Source organism: Lissotriton vulgaris, unplaced genomic scaffold (genome assembly GCF_964263255.1).
Source record: "Lissotriton vulgaris unplaced genomic scaffold, aLisVul1.2 SCAFFOLD_1773, whole genome shotgun sequence".
NCBI classification, from domain to species: domain Eukaryota; kingdom Metazoa; phylum Chordata; class Amphibia; order Caudata; family Salamandridae; genus Lissotriton; species Lissotriton vulgaris.
The window spans coordinates 416,455-437,900 of record NW_028254130.1 but is presented as its reverse complement, the minus strand read 5'-3'; the positions used below and the strand labels follow the sequence as shown (position 1 = coordinate 437,900).

The 21,446-nt window shown below is 47.7% G+C and overlaps 1 protein-coding gene across 1 annotated transcript in view; it reads right to left on the bottom strand.

Annotated features, from left to right (window-relative positions):
* Positions 1–200: 200 nt before the first annotated feature.
* The window catches only part of LOC147660659 (E3 ubiquitin-protein ligase TRIM39-like), a 100,000-nt gene continuing 78,754 nt past the window's right edge, over positions 201–21,446 (bottom strand). Inside the window, exons 4-5 of the mRNA XM_086951553.1 lie at positions 2,718–2,740; positions 201–315 (exon numbers count right to left, since the gene is read on the bottom strand). Coding sequence (XP_086807679.1) covers positions 201–315; positions 2,718–2,740 — 138 coding nt within the window. The remainder of the gene's footprint in view (positions 316–2,717; positions 2,741–21,446) is intronic.

Sequence of the window (21,446 nt, the reverse complement as noted above, 5' to 3'; positions counted from 1 at the left end):
GCCATGCCTGGATCAGCAGACAACTCACCAGATAAATACAAATCATTCAGAACTCTGCAGCCAGAATCACACTAAACCTCCCATGCCCCACACATATCGCACTGCATCCGAGGGAGCTCCACTGGCTTCCAGTGCACATAGGTTATGCAAACAATCCTGCAACTTAAATAATTCTGATTTAAATATGCCTTGTCTCGTTGTTAGACATTTATTTTACCTATTAATTCCAGCCGCTTATCCTGTGATGAGGCATATTGGCCAATGCTCTGAAAAGTCTGCTCCTGCTGAGGTTTCTGGGTCTTCACTTTATCACATCTGTAGATTAGGAAACAATATTGTAAGTAACCCTAAACCTCCACATGACTCACTCTCAAATCATACTTTTACCTACTCTAGGACACTGCAGGATCTAAATGCACATATATGTGCGTTTTAGGGTGTGACATCCAGACAACACTAGTCATTTATTCTCCCCACAGCCTGTGAGTCTATAAATTCGATACATCTCGGATGCACTCCTGCCCACCCCAGCCTGGTATTCTGAGACTGCAGCAAGTGGAGAAGTGTGGCTCAATGGTTAGAGCGGCAGACCCTGATGCAGAGGTCTAGCCCGGGACGAGGGTTCAATTCCTGCCTCGGCGGGTCTTGGGATAAATTTCCTCGGACCTGATAATTCTCGCCTCGTGCCTATTCTAATTCATGGGTCCCACTCTGCAACTCTGGGCAATAGCTTCCTTAATCTCCACAACGGCCCCAACAATGCTAGGATGCCTGGCTTCACCTTGGGGGTGCCCAGGTGTGGGCACCTCACAGGGAAAAGCCAGGAAGGGTTCACAGCGGTATGCGTACAAGCGCCAAGATGCCTCATGGGTGATTCGTGCGCTATACAAGTACTACTATATTTACATTTACATATAATAGGTTGAACACATCCAGTGATCACACAAACATGGATTCTTCCCGAGATGAAAATATCAAGCAAATGTCAGGTAGATGGCACAACTATGTACACAGTGCAACGACCTTCATCCTTTTCACTCTTCTCAAATCAGAAGACACGAGCCAGGAGAGTTCTGTCCATCTACTTGCAAAACAGTCTAAAAGCCCATCGGGATTCTCATGGGATGTCCCTGGCTGATGAAGTTCACCACCTGTGGAAATATGGAGCACTATAGAAGCTGTGGAGAAGCTCCCTTACCAGGGGTGCAATAGTAAAGAAGTACCCTACCTCTGTTTTGACAGAGTTTTAGTGTCAGAGAGGTAAGAGTTCTTTAGTGATCAATGTCTGCAAGGCACATACTACAGGAAACATTTCCTGTAGATAATTGAGAAATAAAAGACTTTATACTGGTGAGAATCAAGCAGGAGACACTAGTAAGAGAAACCAGGCCAGGTGTCACATCATTGTGTGTCCATAATAGATCCTCATGGGGTGGTTGCACTGGGGATGCTCATGTCATATTGACTGACCACCAGGATCCGATCGCTTATGGAGACGCAGGTCTAATACTGCCAGTATTGAGCTTGTTCCCAATCCCGAAAGAGACCAGAGCGGCAAAGGAAAGATTTACAGTGAAAATTACTAACCAGAGAGGGATTACTATTAATAAGGATCTCTTAAAACCAAAACCTATTTCCTTCTTCTCCAGGCAACGATTCATGAGAGGCATGAGAGATCTCTAACGATGGTAGAATAGGAAAATGGATCTGTACTATGGGTTTAGATAGAGAAGTGGGGGATCTCTTAGGAGTCAGGATCTAACATACAGTCTTCATGTTATTATAAAAATGAAAGACTAAGTAAGACTAAGAAACCTCCCAGCAGTCAAGATGGGGCAGGGATCTGCACAAGAACTTATTAGCTATTTGGAATGGGATAAAGGTGAAGGCACTTGCCAACAAAAGTTATACATTTAGAGGCTGCCCCAGTCCTGGACAGGATTTTGTGGAAGTGAAATCCTTGTTCGGTCTTCATAGGGGAATACATTCCAGCATTTCTTCACTGGGGTCAGTGATGGCAGAAAGCAATCTTGGCATCTTGGTGGACTTTGCTGCTTACCCCATTTCAGAAAAGGCAGGTTTAATCATCATAAAGCACTAAGACTACTTTTCCTACACTTGAAGTATTTACAACATGTTCTACCTGTGGTCACTTTGGTCTAGATAGGATTAACCAGAGGCATCTACAGGTGCTTCCTGGGCACTTGAAGAAGAAACTAAGACGCTACAAAATGCTGCTTCCCATACCCTCACTAAAACCACTTTGTGGGGACTCATTTCACCAGCACTCAGTTACACTGGCACCCTGTGGAAAAGGGTACAACATCTAACATCATGCATCATTTACAGGATAAGTGGACACCCTTACTGCTTTCACATATGACTAACCAGGTCACCGGTGCTTGAAATAGTTGTTTGTGGATGGCAGGCTGCTACATTATTCACCAGACACCTTATCTTTGAAGCTCACTGTCAGCAAATCATTAGTGTTGCTCAAATCATGCTTAGTTCAGCGACCTTCTTAAAACAGGACTACTTAACCTGCCATTTAAGATCCATACACAAGTTAATACTATTATAATGTAGCAATACTACGAAAATACTACTTTTAGTGAATGTTATGATTTATATAAAACTTGTACCATAATCTAAGTGAAAATAAGAACTCATGTAATTGACAATATTGAGTCCTGGTTGTCCATGGGAAAAGAACATACCTGCTCAAGATGATCTGCACATCCTAGAGAGAAATTAAATAGATAAATATTAATAACACATGATTTTACTCATGGATTCCTTTAACATCAGACACTACGGTGCATCTGGCGTTGGCGATTGTTCGGAATGATGACAAGATACATTGGTCCATATTGAGCCACTCTGCAGCCTGGGATTCAACACTGAAGGTGTTTGTTATGCCAGGTTGTTAATAACTAATGAAGCACATAACATACTGAATTATGGTATCTTGCTGCTAAGCTTACAAGGGAAGCAAAAACCAGCTTCCCTCAGCTATTAAGTGGAGGCTAAATGATAACCAGTGCTTCTAATTGCTCTGGAATGTGACATCAGAGTCAAGAATCCATATATTGATGCAGCGTACCCTGGGATTCTCTCTTATTTCTGAGCATCTTCCGTAATACCATACCTGGTTGTATAACTGCGATGGAATAACCACCTCAGTGGAACCCAGCAAAATAAAAAGTTCTAAATCATTCGGTTCATGGATCTGAAATCATAAATCTTTCTGGAACTTCTCCAGAATCTTGCACAAGTTATGGGCTCTTTAAACCCTCGATAGTACAAATGTAGTCAACATACCAACATGAGACAGAGAACCCAGTGGACTGTAACCCACATAACCCATTGAAAATCACATGAGGAAGGTATATATTGACTCACAGAAGTCGCTGTTATTTATGGGCTTCAAACCTCCTTTCACCGTGAATAGACACACTCAAGAATTTACAACAGGGATATACTTTGATGATTTTAATAAAAGGTGTGCATATAATATGACTAGCGTTTACTACAAAGGCAAAAGATGGTTACAATATTGGCAAACAAACCAGTATGACATATTACAACATAATAACAGCAACTTTTCTACCCCTCCCTTCCTTTCTCTAACTAAGTTAATATTACCACCAGAAGGAAAGGAGCCAATGAGAGCTTCTGAGATGGCCTTGTTCTCACCCTCATACCTTAATGGAACAGCAGAAGTACTGTTTCATATGAAGACAGCTGTTAGTTATCGCTCTGCACTCACCAGTAATGCTGTTCCAGGGTAGCCGATTTGGCTTTTTGGAGGCTCAATGTGCCTTCCTTTAGCCTTCATATAGCAAAAGGTTAGTGCTTACTTTGTAAAATAACAAGTGCTAGACCTCCAGTCAGGTGGACCAGCAGCTAGCTCCACCCATTGCCACTGCCAACATTGCCACTGGCAGCACCAACACAAGTACCAACCATCACACTGCCCCACGTGTGACAATTCAGACTACTCCAGGCCTCCACAGCCATAGAAATGGCTTGGGCAGCAGGTATTAGTTATTTTTTAATGTATCCTTTTAGGCAGCCTTCGCATCCGCCACCTTCCGGGAGAGTTGGAAACACGCCGAGCTGAGCGCCCTCCTGAAGAAACCCACTGCGGACCCCACGGATCTCAAGAACATCCGCCCCATCTCGCTCCTCCCCTTTCCAGCCAAAGTCATCGAGAAGACCTTCAACAGACAACGCTCCGCCTTCCTCGAGACCAACGGATCCCTCGACCCCTCACAGTCTGGCTTCCGAGCAAACCACGGCACCGAGACCGGCCTCATCGCAGCCACCGACTACATCAGGTCCCTGCTCGACAACGGGGAAACGGATGCCCTCATACTCCTGGACCTCTCAGCAGCCTTCGACACCGTATGCCACCGCACCCTGATACAACGCCTCAGCAACACTGGAATCCAAGGAGCGGCACTGGAGTGGATCATCTCGTTCCTCGCCGGAAGAACCCAGAGAGTCCGCCTCCCCCCGTTCTCATCCGCGGCCACCGGAGTCATCTGCGGCGTCCCGCAAGGATCCTCACTCAGCCCCACCCTCTTCAACATCTACATGAGCCCTCTCGCAGCCATCACCCGCCAACACAACCTCAACATCATCTCCTATGCCGACGACACCCAGCTGATCCTCTCCTTCACCAACGACCCCGCCACCGCCAAAGCCAACCTCCAGGAAGGAATGAGAGACGTCGCAGAATGGATGAAGATCAGCCGTCTGAAACTGAACTCAGACAAGACGGAAGTCCTCATCCTTGGACCATCTCCCTCCGCCTGGGACGACTCCTGGTGGCCCCCTGCCCTGGGCAGCGCACCCAAACCAACGGACCACGCACGCAACCTGGGCTTCATCCTGTACTCCTCCCTCACGATGACCAAGCAAGTGAACGCCGTCTCATCTTCCTGTTTCAACACCCTGCGCATGCTCCGAAAGATCTTCCGATGGATCCCCACTGAAACCAGGAAGACGGCCACACAGGCCCTCGTCACCAGCCGTCTGGACTACGGGAACACCCTCTACGCTGGAACCACAGCCAAACTCCAGAAAAGACTCCAGCGCATTCAGAACGCCTCAGCACGACTCATCCTGGACATCCCTCGCCGCAGCCACATCTCTGCCCACCTGAAACACCTTCACTGGCTCCCCGTCAACAAGAGGATCACGTTCACACTCCTCACCCATGCACACAAGGCTCTCCACGACATAGGCCCGAAGTACCTCAACAGCCGCCTAACATTCTACAGACCCACCCGCCAGCTCCGATCCACCAGCTTCACCCTAGCCTCGGTCCCACGAGTTCGGAAATCCACCGTCAGAGAAAGATCCTTCTCCTACCTGGCAGCCAAGACATGGAACTCCCTCCCCACTCACCTACGGCTGACCCAGGACCACCTCTCCTTCAGGAATCAACTCAAGACCTGACTGTTCGAACAGTAGCACAGTAGCGCAGCAAACACAGTAGTCTTCATTGGAAAGGCAGACACGGCAGCGCAGCCGATGCAATGGAAGTCTTTTATGGCCCTGAGACTTCTAGGAACAGGGGGAAAGCCAACATGCCCTTGGAAAACACTCTTAGTTCCACACAGTGCAAAAGTAACAGGCCGCAGGCCAGCACAGCAAGGCAGGCCGCAAAGTGGCAGTACTGCCTGCAGCTCAACACGTAGCAGGTCAATACAGTAGAGCAGTTAACAGAATGGCAGGCCATCCTGGCTGCAAATCAATTCCTTCTGACAATGGGCAGTTATAGAGCCAGCGATGACTGGTTACATGTCCAAAAAGTGTCTGATTAGATGGGCCAGGTACCCAGTACTTATACCCAAATGTGCCTTTGATGTGGTGGTGACTTCAAAACAAATCTCTGAAGTGCAGATGTCTCCTTTCATCCCAGTCCTGTCTGCCATCATAGCTATGGGGAGGTGAATCAGCACTTTGTAGGAAGACAGTGTTATCTTCTCGCCTTCCTCCTGCCCAAGATGACCCATCAGTATGCAGATGAATGCATATGCAGTTGAATGTCCTGTGCTGTGACTATCTAGAGGGAATGCACAAATCCAACCTCACCAGTAAGTAGAATTTATCAATAAGGGAAGAGGTGTGGTGCCGCGGCCAGGGCGACTGATGCTAGAATCTGGGGCTCACAGTTCGATCCACGGCACCAGCGGAAGGTCAGCCCAGCACCATGTGACTCTGGCCAATAGCTTGCTTAATCTTCCAGACGGCCCCTAGCACCTGGACACCTCCGTCGGAGGTAGCTGTGCCCTTTACAAATGCTGGCATTTACATTTACCTTAATGTCAAACCATCGTTTAATCAGTTGCCTGTGTGATTGAAATGTTCGGTAGTGGGACTGATTTCACTTTCTCTTGTTCTCCAGTAGTGATTACACATACACCAACCACGAGCATGTTTAGGGAAGAAGCACATGCACTTTAGCACTGTTTAGCAGTGGTAAAGTGCTCAGAGTCCTAAGGCCAACAAAAAGATACAGCAAAAACGTGGAGATCCAAAGCAAACAGGCGGAAAGAAAGCCACCCTAAGGCTGACCGGTCTAACAATACTGAATTGATGACAATTACTGTTTTGCTCATCTCTAAATTATACAAACAGTGCTACCATGGGGCACCGGCTCAAAGGAAGCACCAGAAAAGCTGTTTACAGCTTTCGTCTGCGAGACCCGAACCTTATATTATCCTGCAAGCAAAGATTCTACACTGAAATAATGCTGCTTACCTACGCCACTTAAACTATGATGAGTATTATTAAAATATTCAATATAGGAGACCCAATCCTTATTCATCTATGTATGTTCCAGTGAAAATAAATATAATACTAAGATCTCAGATTATACTGAAACAAACATTAAACAGTGCATTTGCAATTCCAATAAATACACTTGAATAAAATCTATACTACTATTATAAAGAGAAAACTTGCACCTTTAGGCAAGGTAAACTCGGGAACTACAGCGCCAATCCACACACCCAAGACATCTTAGAAAACCTCAGGGCAAGCAGAAGGACATAGGCTACATAAAAATAAAAATAAAACGTTTTTTAAAATATTAATAAATTTAAAAAAAGTAGTCCCTTGCAACTAGCGCCGGCAGCGACGTCTGCGTGAGGGGAGGAGCAGCGTTTCCCCAAACCAGGAAGAGCGGACGAAATGAGGGGAGGAGCGGCGTTTCCCCAAACCAGGAAGAGCAGACGAAATGAGGGGAGGAGCGGCGTTGACCAGAACCAGGAAGAGCGGAGGACAACAGCGCCGGTAGGAGCTGCGAGAACCTGAGGAGCAGTGGCAGTGAGAGGTACATTGCTGAGGCGGGAGGCGGGAGGCGGGAGGCGGGAGGGAGTCGGCGGGTGTTTAATGTTTAAGGAGTCCGGGCGGGAGGCGGGAGGCGGGGCTGCTACTTCTTAAATTAATTCAAGTCCGGGAGGCGGGAGGGAACGGAGAACATGCAGCCCCCAGCCCCCTTCTGCCCAAGTCAACGCTGGGGCGGGCTGCTAGGTCTACACCACGGTTATTTTCACGGCACCCTGCCTGGCGTGGCAGATCTGTTTGCTTATTAGTGTGAATGTCTCCCGTGCATGTCAGGCAAGGTGCTGCGCTCTGGCGTGTCTGTGAATGAGCAGCAGGTAATGCGATCTGGGAGCTTCAGCCGACAGCGAGTGAGGAAGAGCGAGGGAAGGGGGGTGGGGTGGGCTGCTTCATAGCAAGGGAGAGGGCAGGAGGCAGAGGAACCGACTACAGGAGCTCCTTCGGCATTCACCTTTCCGCCCAAAGGCAAGGAGTACAAATCCCGAATATAATCTTATCTAAACTGCGTTAACAGGAAGAGCGGCAAGGGAGAAAGGGGACGCGGGCGGCCCGGCCGGGACTAAGCAAATGCACAAAATGCAGCCCCCAGCCCTCTTCTGCCCCCGGGCAACGCTGGGGCGGGCTGCTAGTAATATATAAAATGCAAAAGGGGATACCTACATGGAAAATATGAATATTATATAAGCTCCATACATCTAGTGCTCCCAAAAAAACAATTCCTGACTTTTAATTATGCTAAGGATAATGACCTATTAAGGAACAATACTTTGGGCAAACCAATATTTACTAACCAAACACAATTGGTCAATGAAAATTCCAAAAAGGAGCACAAACTCTGAAGGAGCTTATGTACAATGCTAATGGTAGAAGAGCTCAATACAAATACTGATAAAATAATGTAACTTCATTTTTAACCTGCCAAAATCCGCCTCAGCCTCCCAAGTTAGGCTAGAATTTGGTTTGCAAAACCAGACGTTCCGGAGCATGAGCGGTTTCGCGAAATTCTGTTGCAAACTTAGATCTGCAGATCCAGATACATTGGACTGGCTAGGCTGGGAGGAAATTAAAAAACGGGGGGAATCTGAATCTGTGAACAATTGGGGAAAGTATCTGATACTCTGCGTGGGAAAGTTAGAACTGGAAGCCGTCTGGAAATCTGGGACCGATAAGGCAAGTCTAAAAAAATTAGTTAACTCGGCAGCAAAATGGAAATCCTTTGTGGAAGACAAAGAGTTATTATCAAAACATCGGCATGCTTGGACCATCATGAACTCCTTTACAACCCCTAAAATAAAATCATATTGAACATCCCACTTCAGTGGTCATCTAAAAAAGGCTTTTATAGATTATCGGATGGGGATGCATGTTACAAAGGATTTACTACTGGCGTGGAAAGCAACACACCAGACGTCCCAATGTCGCCTTTGCGGGTATAAAAACGAAACCCTCGTCCACCTTTTCTGTATATGTCCGGCCCTGACAATCCAGAGACGACTGTTATTGAAATCCATCTTCAATGTGTTAAACATTCGATCTTGCAGACACGCAGTTACAAGTTGGCTCGGAGGTACCTCCATAATTCTAGCATGCCGTGGAGTTAAATTCTTGGCAGAAGCAAGAAAACTTTTAGAACTAACAGAACAGGAGGACTCCCAGTTGGCGGGCAAAAATGGTAATTCCAGCCCTCGGATTTCATGAACGCTGCCACAAACAAAACAGAGGCCGAGAGACAATAATTTTAGCATTTTAATAATAAAATTGTACTGTTATTTATTATGTGAATTTTGTAACAATTTTAACAAATTATGCAAATAAAACCTTTTTGACTTGCAAAAGGGGATACCTACATGGAAAATATGAATATTATATAAGCTCCATACATCTAGTGCTCCCAAAAAAACAATTCCTGACTTTTAAATATGCTAAGGATAACAACCTATTAAGGAACAATACTTTGGGCAAACCAATATTAACTAACCAAACACAATTGGTCAATGAAAATTCCAAAAAGGAGCACAAACTATGAAGGAGCTTATGTACAATGCTAATGGTAGAAGAGCTCAATACAAATACTGATAAAATAATGTAACTTCATTAAAAATAGATAATAGATGTTTTAAGAAATAGTGCTATCTTCATACAAAGCTGGTACACGGGAGGTAGAGTTGATCACAGTCAAGCAGTTGTCAGTGAAATGATTTTGATCATTGAGAAATACGGAGGGCACCTTCTCCCAAATTTGTGGAACAAGCTAGTATATTTTTCTGGTCTCAAAGGACCCACCTGCCTCTGCAAAGAACAACATCTGCATTCATCGTCCATCTGTGCTGCCACAGGGGCTCCAAAATCCTCGAGACCCTCGAGCACAGATGAGCAGTGACAGAGGCAACTATGGTTCTGAGCGACAATAATCCTCAGGGAGATGTGTCCAAGGCTTCCACTTGACAGCCTGTTCTCCAGTTCAGCAGACATTACTGCTTGTAATGAAGTACCTGAGTTCTTGTACAATTGAGAAAGGCAGCGCTCAGTAACCTGTTTTGGTGTAAAGTGGTATCTTTTATTGTAACAGAATAGACAGCAATTCTTTTATTTTTTTAATTTTTAATTTTTCAAAAACCTTTATTGACAAGTTCGATACAAACAGAATACATTTTCCATCAGGTCAGAGCGACATACACAGTGAATTTTTTGCCAAATATTGTAAATGTAACAACATTACCAACGTGCAAGAGACGAATTCCCTGAGGCACTGTTAAGGCAGCAAAAAAAAAATCTTTTTTCCCAAAGAAGGTGCGGGCACAACTTCAGGAATGGTGAAAAGCAAAGCGAGCAGGGAAGGCGAAAGGATAGAGAGAGACAGTTACTAAGTTACCTATATGTGATCGGACGAGATCTCGCAGGGAGTAAATCCCAGAATTCCGATAGCAAGGTCTGACATCTCGAGGCGTCTTCGAGCCAATGAGCGAATTGGGGCGCCGGTTTGCGACCCCAGCACATGGCCACCTTGCGCCTAGCCAGAACGATCAGCATTGCAATCAGGGGGCGAGAAGCATCCGGGCAGAATTTTACAAAGCCTAGCAGACACAACGTTGGTTCGGGCTGTACTGGTGTGAAGGTTATCTCAGAGATAGCGGTGCATACCGCCTGCCAAAAGTCTGACATCGTAGGGTACATCCACGCTAGATGAGCAAAATCCGCAGCAGGGGCAGCGCAGTACATGCAACTATCATTAGGAATGAGTCCCAATTTGTGATGCAGAGCAGGAGTGCGATATAGCCTATGTAAATATTTTAAATGAATAAGATGAAGCCGGTAGTTGGGTGACAGTTTCTTTGTCTGATTGCAGCAGTAGAGCCAGTCAGCCTGGGCGATGTCCATGCCCAAGTCCTCGCCCCATGCCACGTGCGCTCGGTCTGTGGAGACGGAGGTGATAGCATGAGGGCAATCATTTAGTGACTATTTTGTGAGGAGTTGGGGATGCGTATATGAAATCGAGAGCAGGCATCATTGGCGGAGGCTGGGGGAACGTAGGATGTAACTCCCGGCATATAGCATGCAACTTATTAAACAATAGTGTCCAAAGGACCAGCGGAGGCGGGAGGATAATAGAACGTGTCACCAGGATAAAGATCTGCCAATGTCGACAGGCCCAAGTGCGATGCATGTCTAGACACGCCGGATGGCTGAAGAGGGGGGAAAAGCAGGATGCCACACATCGGCATGGCGTTAGCGGAGAGCATCGGAAGATTAGATTTATTTATTTATTTATGCATTTTTATATAGAGCGGACTTTACCCGAAGGTGTCGGAGCGCTTCACAAAAGGAACAGAAATGAAACATAATGAGAAACATTACAAAGTAACAGATTACAAAAGCATACGTTACGTTACATAAGGTAAAAGTGACAATTGTGAGCAAACAAAATACATGAGGTAGTAAAAATTGTGAGCAACCAAAAATACATGAGGTAGTAGAGGTAATAGTGACAATTGTGAGCAAACAAAATACATGAGGTAGTAAAAATTGTGAGCAACCAAAAACATGAGGTAGTAAAAAGTGCACAAGAGGAGAAAGTGACAAGTGTGCAGTTACAAGAGAAAACAAAGTGTAATTTGAGGTATAATACTGCAATAAGTATATAATAACTCAGGCACAAGAACAAGCGTTACGTAGGCAAAGGTGGCACTTGTGCAAGTATCAAAGGTAAAAACATGTGAGAGGTAGCAAACCGTGTGTTACAAGGGCAAAGTGGTGTGTGCATGTTACAAAAGGGCACCAAACACAAGTACATGGAAAATACTGCAAAAAGGCAGACACTCCAACCCCAGGAATACACTGGGAAGGCACTTCCATGGTCATGGAAAGTAGAATTTATCAGTAGTGGGAAGTCTTCCTCCAAATAACACGAGGACATGAATTACTTTTGGAGGTGTCTCTGGAGGAGGAGAACTTTGAGGTCCCTTTTGAAGGCCTGGGAGGAGGCGGTGGTCCGGAGCTGAGGTGGAAAGGAGTTCCAGATTCTCACTGCGTTGCCTGAAAAGGATTGGGCCATTGTTCTCTCGTTCTTGAAAGTGGGAGGTTCAAGCAGTAGATTCTCTGCATTGCGTGAAGGTATAGAGCCTCCAGAGAGTTTCAGTTTATTCGCCAGGTAGCGAGGAGAAGAGGAGTGCAAGGCTTTGTGGGTGATAAAAGCGGTCTTGTAGATAGCTCTAGCCTCGAAGGGAAGCCAGCGGAGGGTGGATAACATCGGTGTGATGTGATCGCTTCCTTTGTTATGTTATGTTATGTTATTATAGGTCTTCTATAGCGCACGGCTACTCCAAAGGAGTGTCCCGGTGCTTTGTGCTCCAGACCTAGGAGAAGGAACAGACAAAACATAACAGTGAAAAGGTAAAAAAGACACAAACCTAAGATGGGGCAGAAAATCTCTAACGGGTAAAAAGCCAGGTCTTTAAACCCTTCCTGAAAGCGAGTAAGCTGGACGTGGAACGCAAAGACAAAGGTAAAGAGTTCCATAGCTGAGGGGCCAACAGCCTAAATGACCGTCCTCCGATGCGGGCTTTCTTTATTCGGGGGACTACTGCCAGTGCAAGAGACTCCGATCTTAAAGATCGTGCCGGAAGGTAAAAAGCCAGCCTCTTTTGCAAGTATTGGGCTCCCGTAGCATGCAGAGCTTTGTGGGCCAGTGTCATAGCCTTGAATATTATCCGCTTCCGGATGGGGAGCCAATGTAGAGTTTGCAGTAAATTCGAGGCGCTAGCTCGCCGATGCAGGCCAAAGATGGCTCGAGCGGCAGCATTCTGAGCCACCTGCAGGCGTTGTAGGAGGTATTCCGGAAGACCAAGGTATAGGATGTTGGCATAATCCAGTCTGGATCCAATGAGGGCCTGAACAATTGTTCTCCTATGTTCTTCAGAAAGTAACGGAAAGAACTTCCGGAGCATCCTGAGGATGCCGAAACATGTTCCTGTGAGAGTAAGCACCTGGGATTTGAGCGTGAGCCCGTTGTCTATTTTAATTCCCAGGTTCTTGGCTGACTCGGATGAATGAGCTGGGGGGAACAAGTCGGCAGGCCACCACCCTTGCCAATCCGGATCCGATGGACATCCGAAAAAAAGTATCTCGGATTTGTCTGAGTTGCACTTGAGGCTGTTCAGTTGGAACCAGTTAAAAACAGCCCCAAGGCACTCACGGATACTTTCGCTATCAAATTCTTCACCCTTCCGGCAGGTAAAGAGAAGCTGGGTGTCATCGGCATAGGAAACGATCTGGGCCCCGTAGGACTCCACCAATGTCGCCAGAGTGGTCATAAAGATGTTAAATAGAGTTGGGCTCAATACTGGGCCCTGAGGAACTCCGACTCCCAAAGGCGACATTTCGGCAGAACCAGGGGAGGCCCAGACCGTTTGTCGGCGGTTGGCTAGAAAGGAGCGAAACCAACTGAGCACCGTCCCCCTCAGACCGATGTCATGCAGTCTTACGATGAGATCCTCGTGGGGGACGGTGTCAAAAGCCGCCGACAGGTCTAACATGACTAGCATCACCCTGCCTCCGACATCCAGCGTCTCCTTAACGACCTCTGAAACCTCCAAAAGCACGGTTTCTGTGCTTAAATTGGGTCGGAAGCCAGATTGAGACGCGTGCAGTAGCTCATTGGACTCCAAAAAATTGGAGAGCACGCCATGAACATGCTTCTCCAGGATTTTAGTGAGTGCCGGAAGGAGCGAGATGGGCCTATAATTGGCAGGGACTTCTGGGGCAAGGCTTGGCTTTTTAAGAAGGGGGATGACCATGGCCTGTTTCCATGAGTGAGGTAGGGCCCCCTGACTCATAGAAAGATTCAGGATAGGGTTAGCTAGAGGGTTTACAGTGGCTGCCATTCTAGCTAAAAATTTGGCAGGGCACGGGGTCACGTGGCGATCCAGATTTGAGATTCATCATAAGTGATAATGATGAAGATATCGTAAGAGGCGGAAAGACCGCCAGTACAGGGCCAGAAGTGGAAGAATGGACTAACCCCTCCGGCAAGGTCGAGAGACCGACCGTCGGTCTAGAGGGGAAAGAATCCTGTATCTGCCTAATTTTCGTGGTAAAAAAGTTAGCTATGGTATCGGCCCAGGTCTCAGACGGAGCTTCCTGTGCTGAGTTAGATCGCAACTCAGCACAGGAAGCTCCATGGCCCCATAAATGAAGCAAGCTGCTGAATGGAAAACAGACTTAAGTGGGGACAGGTGAGATTTGGGAAGGCCAGTAAGAAGAGAATTGCAGTAGTCTAGTCTGGAGAGGACCAGCGATTGCACCAGGGTTATCAGGTCCTGCTCCGGGAAGAAGCGTCGGATTCCCCAAAGAAGGTGCAGTTGGTAACGAGCAGATTTTGCAATAGAATTGATGTGAGGAGTTAGAATGAGTTTTTTGTCTAGAATGACACCAAGGGATTTTGCGCTGTCGACAATGATGGGTTTATTGTTTAGTAGATTCATCTGATCCATCCATGATTGAACCGGGGGAGGAGAGAGTGAGGAGGAGAAGAGGAGGAATTCAGTTTTGGAGGGATTCAGAATCAGTTGATAAGTTGACATCCAGTATTGGATGGAGTTCAGAGTAGAGCTTAGGATGGAGAGATCATGAGTGGAGGCAACCTTGAGGTAGAGTTGAGTGTCGTCTGCATAGAGATGATAGTGAATCCCGGATTTGTTTAGGAGGTTTCCCAGTGGTTCTAAGTAGAGATTGAACAATGTGGGTGCAAGTATAGAGCCTTGAGGAACACCCTGACCTACCGCCATAGGAGAAGAAAGACTGTTCGCTATTTTGATCATTTGGGATCTGTCAGAGAGGAAGGATGCAAACCATTTAAGCACAGTGCCCTCCATGCCCATTCTCTGTTGAAGGATATTGAGGAGGGTGTTGTGATTGACAGTGTCAAAGGCTGCAGAAAGGTCAAGGAGAATTAGAAGACAGGACCCCCCCGAATTGAGTATCCTCAGCGCGTCATCAACCACTTGCAGTAGAGCTCGTTCAGTGCTGCAGTTTTGGATGAAGCCGGACTGACAATTTTCAAGAAGATCATTGACCTTGATATGACGAGAGAGTTGTTTTGCTACACATCTTTCTGTGATCTTCGCAAGAAAGGGAAGGTTAGTGATGGGGCGGAAGTTGTTGAGGTCCTTCGCATCAGCAGTGGGCTTTTTAAGCAGAGGGGGGACCTGCCCAGTTTTGAAGGAGACAGGAAGGGAGCCTTGCCAGAGGGAGAGGTTGATCAGAGTGGTCCAATAGGAAAGGGAATGGGTATAGAAGTCAAAGGCAATGGCACTGGGGATAGGGTCAAGAGAATGGTTGGAGGGCTTTGTTTCGCGTATGCACTTGAGAAGGGCATCTTCAGATATGGGGTCAAAGCTCTGCCAAATGGCTAAGGATTTGCGCTCCTCTGGAGGTGTAGGATGAGCGACCTGATCCACAAGTGATTTCACTTTTTCATCGAAGAAAAAAGCGAAATCCGCTGCTCTCTTAGTTGAATCCTCCACCTCGGAGGATGGGGGAGAGCAGCTCGGAATCTTGATGAGATCGAATAGTTTTTTGGGTCTATTTTTGGCGGAGTCAAGGAGGGTTTTGAAGTGCGCCGCTTTCTAAAGGAAGATATGCTTGTGGTACTTGGATCTTGCTGTGCGAAGCATGGCTAAATTGTCTGTGGAGGGCACTTGCCTCCATTGCTTCTCCAGGAATCTTAGCTGCTTCCTTTCCTCATAAAGGGATTTGTTGAACCAAGGTGCTGAGGGAGTGGGCCTTATCCTTTTGCTTTTGAGTGGAGCGACGTTATTAATTTCAGCTGCAAGAACTGTGAGGCATTGGGAGGTGAGATCATCAACAGCTATGTTCGGGTCTAGCCTTGGAAGTGATAGCAAAGCTGATTCATTGAGGGGACCGACATCAATATTTTTGGCATCTCGGAACCAGGAGTCGGCCCTCTTGGGTTGGCCAAGAGTTATAGAGTGTGAGAGTTGAAGAGAGAATGGGATGAGGTGGTGGTCAGACCAATCTACATGGATTGGGGTAGTGGTAGAAAGCATGCCTGCTTTAGAAATAACAAGGTCCAGGATTGCGACCTTAGAGTGGGTTGGTTCAATGCAGTGTTGGATAAGATCGTTTGTAGAGAGGAAGGTGGCCAGAGAGTTCGCAGAGGAGTCTTGCGGTGAGCCCCAGTGGAGATTGAAGTCACCCATGAAGGTCCGATTGTCACTTTGTGTGTATTGGTCGCTAATGAAGTCAGTGAGATCTTCTATAAACGAAGGGCCACTTCGAGGCGGGCGGTAAATGATATGGAATCTGAGCGGTGAACGGTGTTTCAATTGAAGCTCAAGAAAAAGGCATTCAAAGGTGAGGGAGGAACTGATTGGAGAAGCCTTAAGTTGGAGGGCGTTTCTAAAGATGACTGCAACACCTCCCCCCATGTTGTCAGTTCTGTCATTCCTAAATATGGAATAACCTGTGGGTAATAGGAGATCAAACATAGTGAGAGGTATCTTTGAACCAGGTCTCAGTGAGGAAGAGCATGTCAAGTTTGTGAAGGGTGATGGTATCGGAGATTTCAAGTTTGTGTTTTACTGCAGATCTGCAGTTGTGAAGCATACAGTGCAGCTCTGTCAAGACTGTTTTGGTGACGGGGGCACTTGGGCTCTGAAGGGTGATCGGGATATTGTACTTATGTGGGGGTGCTCGGGAAGGTTTAGGTGGATGCTTTGTTCTGACAGATGTGATGGTCGGAATAGTGTAGATAGTGGGGTTGCTAGGGTATGTCTGTTGAAGAAGGGTGGCGTTCAAGGGCTTGTGTGAGTTAACGACGTTTGCAGACGAGAGGTTGAGTTTGGCTGTATTGGGGTGAAGGGGCGATGTGCATCTCATGGGAAGTTGGGAGGGAGTAGAGGTGCATGGATGGGTGGAGATCTTAGAGCATAAAAGTGAAATGGCAGCTGTAAGCTGGGAGATGGAGGTGATCAGAGAGCCTAGCGTATTTTCCAGTGAGAATGAGGCAGAGCACGGAAGGTTGGGTGGCTGGATTGAGACAAGGGGGGGTGGAATTGGTGGTGGAAGGCAGGGAGAGGTGGGGGGATAGGAGGTAAGTTGGCGAGAGGTGGGGGGACAGGAGGTAATTTGGGGTGTGGGGTTCACAGGTGGAGTAAGTGAATTGGGCATTAAGGGAGAGTTGTCATTGTTGGAGGTGCAAGAGGGAGAGGCGTTAAGGACAAATTTAGAGGGAGAAAGGTGCGGAACACGGCGGTAGGGAGGTAGGAGGGGGGTGGGGGGAGGCCTGAGTGGCGTCATGGGAATGTAGGAGGTTTGGGAGGAAACGAGGTGCAGTGGTTGAGGAGGTCCTGTCAGTTAGGAGAGGTGGCAGTGAGGGAACGGTCATCTGGCCGAGTGAGGGGGGTTGAGAGAAGGGGAAGTTGAGGAAGGGAAGTGGTCCTGCTGGGCCCGAGGGAGGGAGATGGAAGGGGTTACTAGGAGGGGAAAGGGGGTAGTGCAGCAATACTGGAGGAGTAGGAGGGAGGAGAGAGATGCAGTGGGAATGTGGCGAAAACGGGATGAATGGCGAGGGGATGAAGGGGTGGAGAGGAGGGATGGAAGGAGGGATAAGGGGAGCATAGGGAAAGTTAATTGGGGGAGAGGGTTGGAGGAGAGGTGGACTAAGAAGGGGGTGATAGGGAGAAGTATTAGCTAGTGGTAAGGCTGAAGTAATGTGGGAGGGGACATACTGTGAGGGGGGAGGAATAGGAGATGATGTAAGTTGGGGCGGGGAGGGAAGAGGGCCGACCTGTGCTTCTCGAGAGTGCAGCCAATTGGAGTGGGGTGGGGTCGGCGGAGGAGAAAGGGAGTAATGGGTGGAGCTGGAAGGAGAGACAGGGGGAAACCCGGTTGCAGAGGAGGGGAGTAAGGAGGGGAAGAGGTGGTCAAAGAGCGAGAGGCAGGTGTCTTTGCCTTGGATCATGACAGTACAGTTGTTATAGATTGAGATAGTGAGGTAGCCATTGAAGCACTCAGAAGGTGAAATTTTTAGTTGTTTCCCATAAGGGATAGAGGAGGAGGAGGTGACGTTGAGGGAATTGTAAAAACTGTTGGACCAAGAGGGGGTGTCACGAGTGAAGAAAATTAAATCGTTTTTGAGCCTCCAAAGACAACCATTGTAAAATTGATCAACAAAAAGGGAGTCCGGGAAACGTTCAATAGTGTTATGCTTCATTCGTTTTATTGTAGCTTTAGACTGGTCGGGAGGATAAATGATTTTGTAGCAATTGGCTCCAGACTTAACTCGAGAGGTGGCCATGTTGGGAGGATGAGGCGAAGAAGGGTGGGGGAGGGATGAGAGGGGTGTTATAGGGAAAGCGGTGGTGAGGAGAAATAAAAGGGCAAAAAGGGGGCGCATAATCCAAACGTTTATGGTGAGATAACCGAGTTAATGTGCCGTCAGGGAAGTGAGGTGGGAATTTGTTGGGCCCTTCATCTAGGAGTATGAGGTGCCACCTAGCACTAGATAAAAGTTACAGGGGAAGTGTTTGCAAATAGTAGGGACCCACCACAGAGCAAATACCGACAAAGTAGAACAGAATAAAAATGACCACCCAGTGACCATTGGAGAACACTGAACTTAGTACCAGCCTGCTAATAGAACCATATTCGGTACCAGCCGCCATGTATGCCGAAGTTCTCAACAGACTACTATATGACCTTAAGCTCCTATGAGACACTAACGTTAGGGCAAAGAGCATAGGGTGGATCACAAATTGATTAGCAATGACTAGAAAATGCACAGCAACCTCGTCATCTTCAGACCACCTCTGATGCAGCAGGAATCATGACTCAATTTGATCTGACCCCAGGGAGAAAGTTGCTTAATAGGTGCAGCAGGCACTACTTGATGTGCATCTGTGAAAAGGTCTAATCCATGCAGCTGGCATTACTTGCTGTACATCTAATTGATGGCCTAGACGGTGCAGCTGGCACTACTTGCTGCGTAGCTGTAAAAGGCCTAGACGATGCAGCTGGCACTACCTGCTGCGCAGCTGTAAAAAGGGCCTAAGCGATGCAGCTGGCACTACTTGCTGCGCAGCTGTAAAATGCCTAAACGGTGCAGCTGGCACTACTTGCTGCGCAGCTGTAAAATGCCTAAACGATGCAGCTGGCACTATTTGCTGCACAGCTGTTAAAGGTCTGAACGGTGCAGCTGGCACTACTTGCTGCGCAGCTGTAAAAAAGGCCTAAACGATGCAGCTGGCACTACTTGCTGCGCAGCTGTAGGAGGCCTAAACGGTGCAGCTGGCACTACTTGCTGCGCAGCTGTAAAATGCCTAAACTGTGCAGCTGGCACTACTTGCTGCGCAGCTGTAAAAAAGGCCTAAACGATGTAGCTGGCACTACTAGAGAGTTGGTGCAGTCCGGACCAGGTCCAGCGCAAGGTCTCAATAGTGTCCACCTCCGCACGCTGGCGGCCAAGGAGATGCAATGTCTGTCTCCACAGCTACGAGTGGGTGATAAGGAGAGGGGTGGATCCAAAAATGCAGAAAGCTGGCCTGGGCGTTTAAGGCATAAAGTTTAAAATTAGGAGCTCCCATGCCTCCTACCAACATAGGGAGAGTGAGGATGTCATACGCAACTCTAGGTTGCTTACCAGCCCAAACTAGAGAGATGATCAAGGAACGGATTTTACAAAAGAAATGAGCAGTGAGGAGGATAGGGATGTTTAAAAAGAGGTAAAGGAATCTTTGCAGCACCACCATCTTAGCGATGGCTATGCGGCCGGCAAGAGACAGTGGATGCCGATTCCAATGCGGAATTTTGGACTCCAGCCAATCCACCGCTTGCCCGAAGTTAGACCTCCAGAGGTCGTCCAAGTCCCTACTCAACTAGATCCCCAGATAGCAGGTGGGGCCCGAGGCCCAGTCGAAGGGGAAGTCCGACGTAAATGGTTTGGGGGCATCCGTAAGGGGGAACAACATAGACTTGGTCCAGTTCACCTGTATGCCCGACAATCCACCGTATTGTATTATCTCACCTACAAGAGGGCTGAGATTCTCTTGGAGGTGGCGAACATATAAAGTGATGTCATCAGCATACATAGAGTCTAGGCGTAAGCGGCCCGAGAAACCTATACCCCTCTGAGTATGATGCTGCCGGAGTCTGGCCGCAAGAAGCTCCATCACGATGGCAAAGAGCATGGGTGATAGAGGACACCCCTGCTGAGTACTGCGTCCAATCAAGATGGGATCCAATACCTGCCCATTGATTCGGAGATGAGCCGAACGGCGAGTGTAGAGAAGAGATATCTTTAGTATGAACATATCGTTAAAACCAAGGCGTGGTAGAAGAAAAAATATAAAGGGCCATTTGAGCATGTCGAACGCCTTTGTGGCGTCTAGAAGAGCAGCAACAGCGGGAAGACTGGGATTGATTTGATGAAGAACCAAAACAATGGTCCTGAGATTGTGCGAGGTGGCCCGACCAGGAATGAAGCCAGACTGGTCAGGGAGAGCAATGAGCGGCATGAGTAGGAGAAGGCGGGAGGCAATTAATTTAGCAAAAATTTTATTATCAATGTTAATTAGGGAGAGGGGCGATAGGAGTCGCCACAGTCAGCAGGTTTGTCAGGCTTGAGTAATAGGGTTTTCATCGCTTCGCGGAGGGACTGAGGAAAGAGGCCATTGTCGAAAGCGTCGTTGTACATGGCCGCCAAATGTGGTTCTAAAAGCGCTGCAAAAGTTTTATAAAAAGTAGCTGGAAGACCATCCAGACTAGGGGCCTTATCGGTCGGTAGGCTATTTATTCCAGCAAGTATCTCCTCCCTAGTGAAGGGCTCGTCTACCAACGCAATGATCTCAAAATATTGTTCGAAGGTCTCGCGCGAAGTGGGGGGGGGGATAATGGGGGGAGGAGGGGGGGAGTGGGGGGGGGAGTGGAGGGGGGAGTGGGGGGGAGAGTGGGGGGGGGGGTTGGGGGGCGGTGAGGGGAGGAGCCGGCGGTGTAGAGCTGCGAATAATAGTCCGTGAAACGGGCCTTGATTTCGTCAGGAAAGGTGGTTCTAGTGGGGCCACCATCACTAAGAGCCGTAATGTACGACGCAGATCGTGGGGGAGTTGGAGGTTGGCTAAGGTCTTTCCAAGTCGATCGCCTTCCCCAAAATGACGGGCCTGGGCCTCTCTGTCCAGAAAGGCAAGCTCTCTATCCACCTCTTCAGTAAATTCAGTATGCTTCTGCCTTAAAAGCGCGAGGGTCTCGGGCCTGGGGTGGGCAGCCTGAGCGCCATCCAGAGCCCTGATTTCAGTTTCCAGCTTTGCCAGAGTGGTGCAGATAGAACAAAGGACTCCTGCCTCTTTAGAGATGCACTTGCCCCGTATTACTGTTTTGAAACCTTCCCAAAGAACGGATGCAGAGTCTACCAAACCCACATTTAGTTCAAAATAATTGGTGATAGCTCGTCACAGAAGACTGGCAGCCCGATTCATCAAGCGAAATTGCGCTCGCAAAGGGCCAGATTCTGAGAATCTGGCCCTTTGCGAGTGCAATTTTTGCATTTGGGATTCATCATCCCAAATGCAAATATT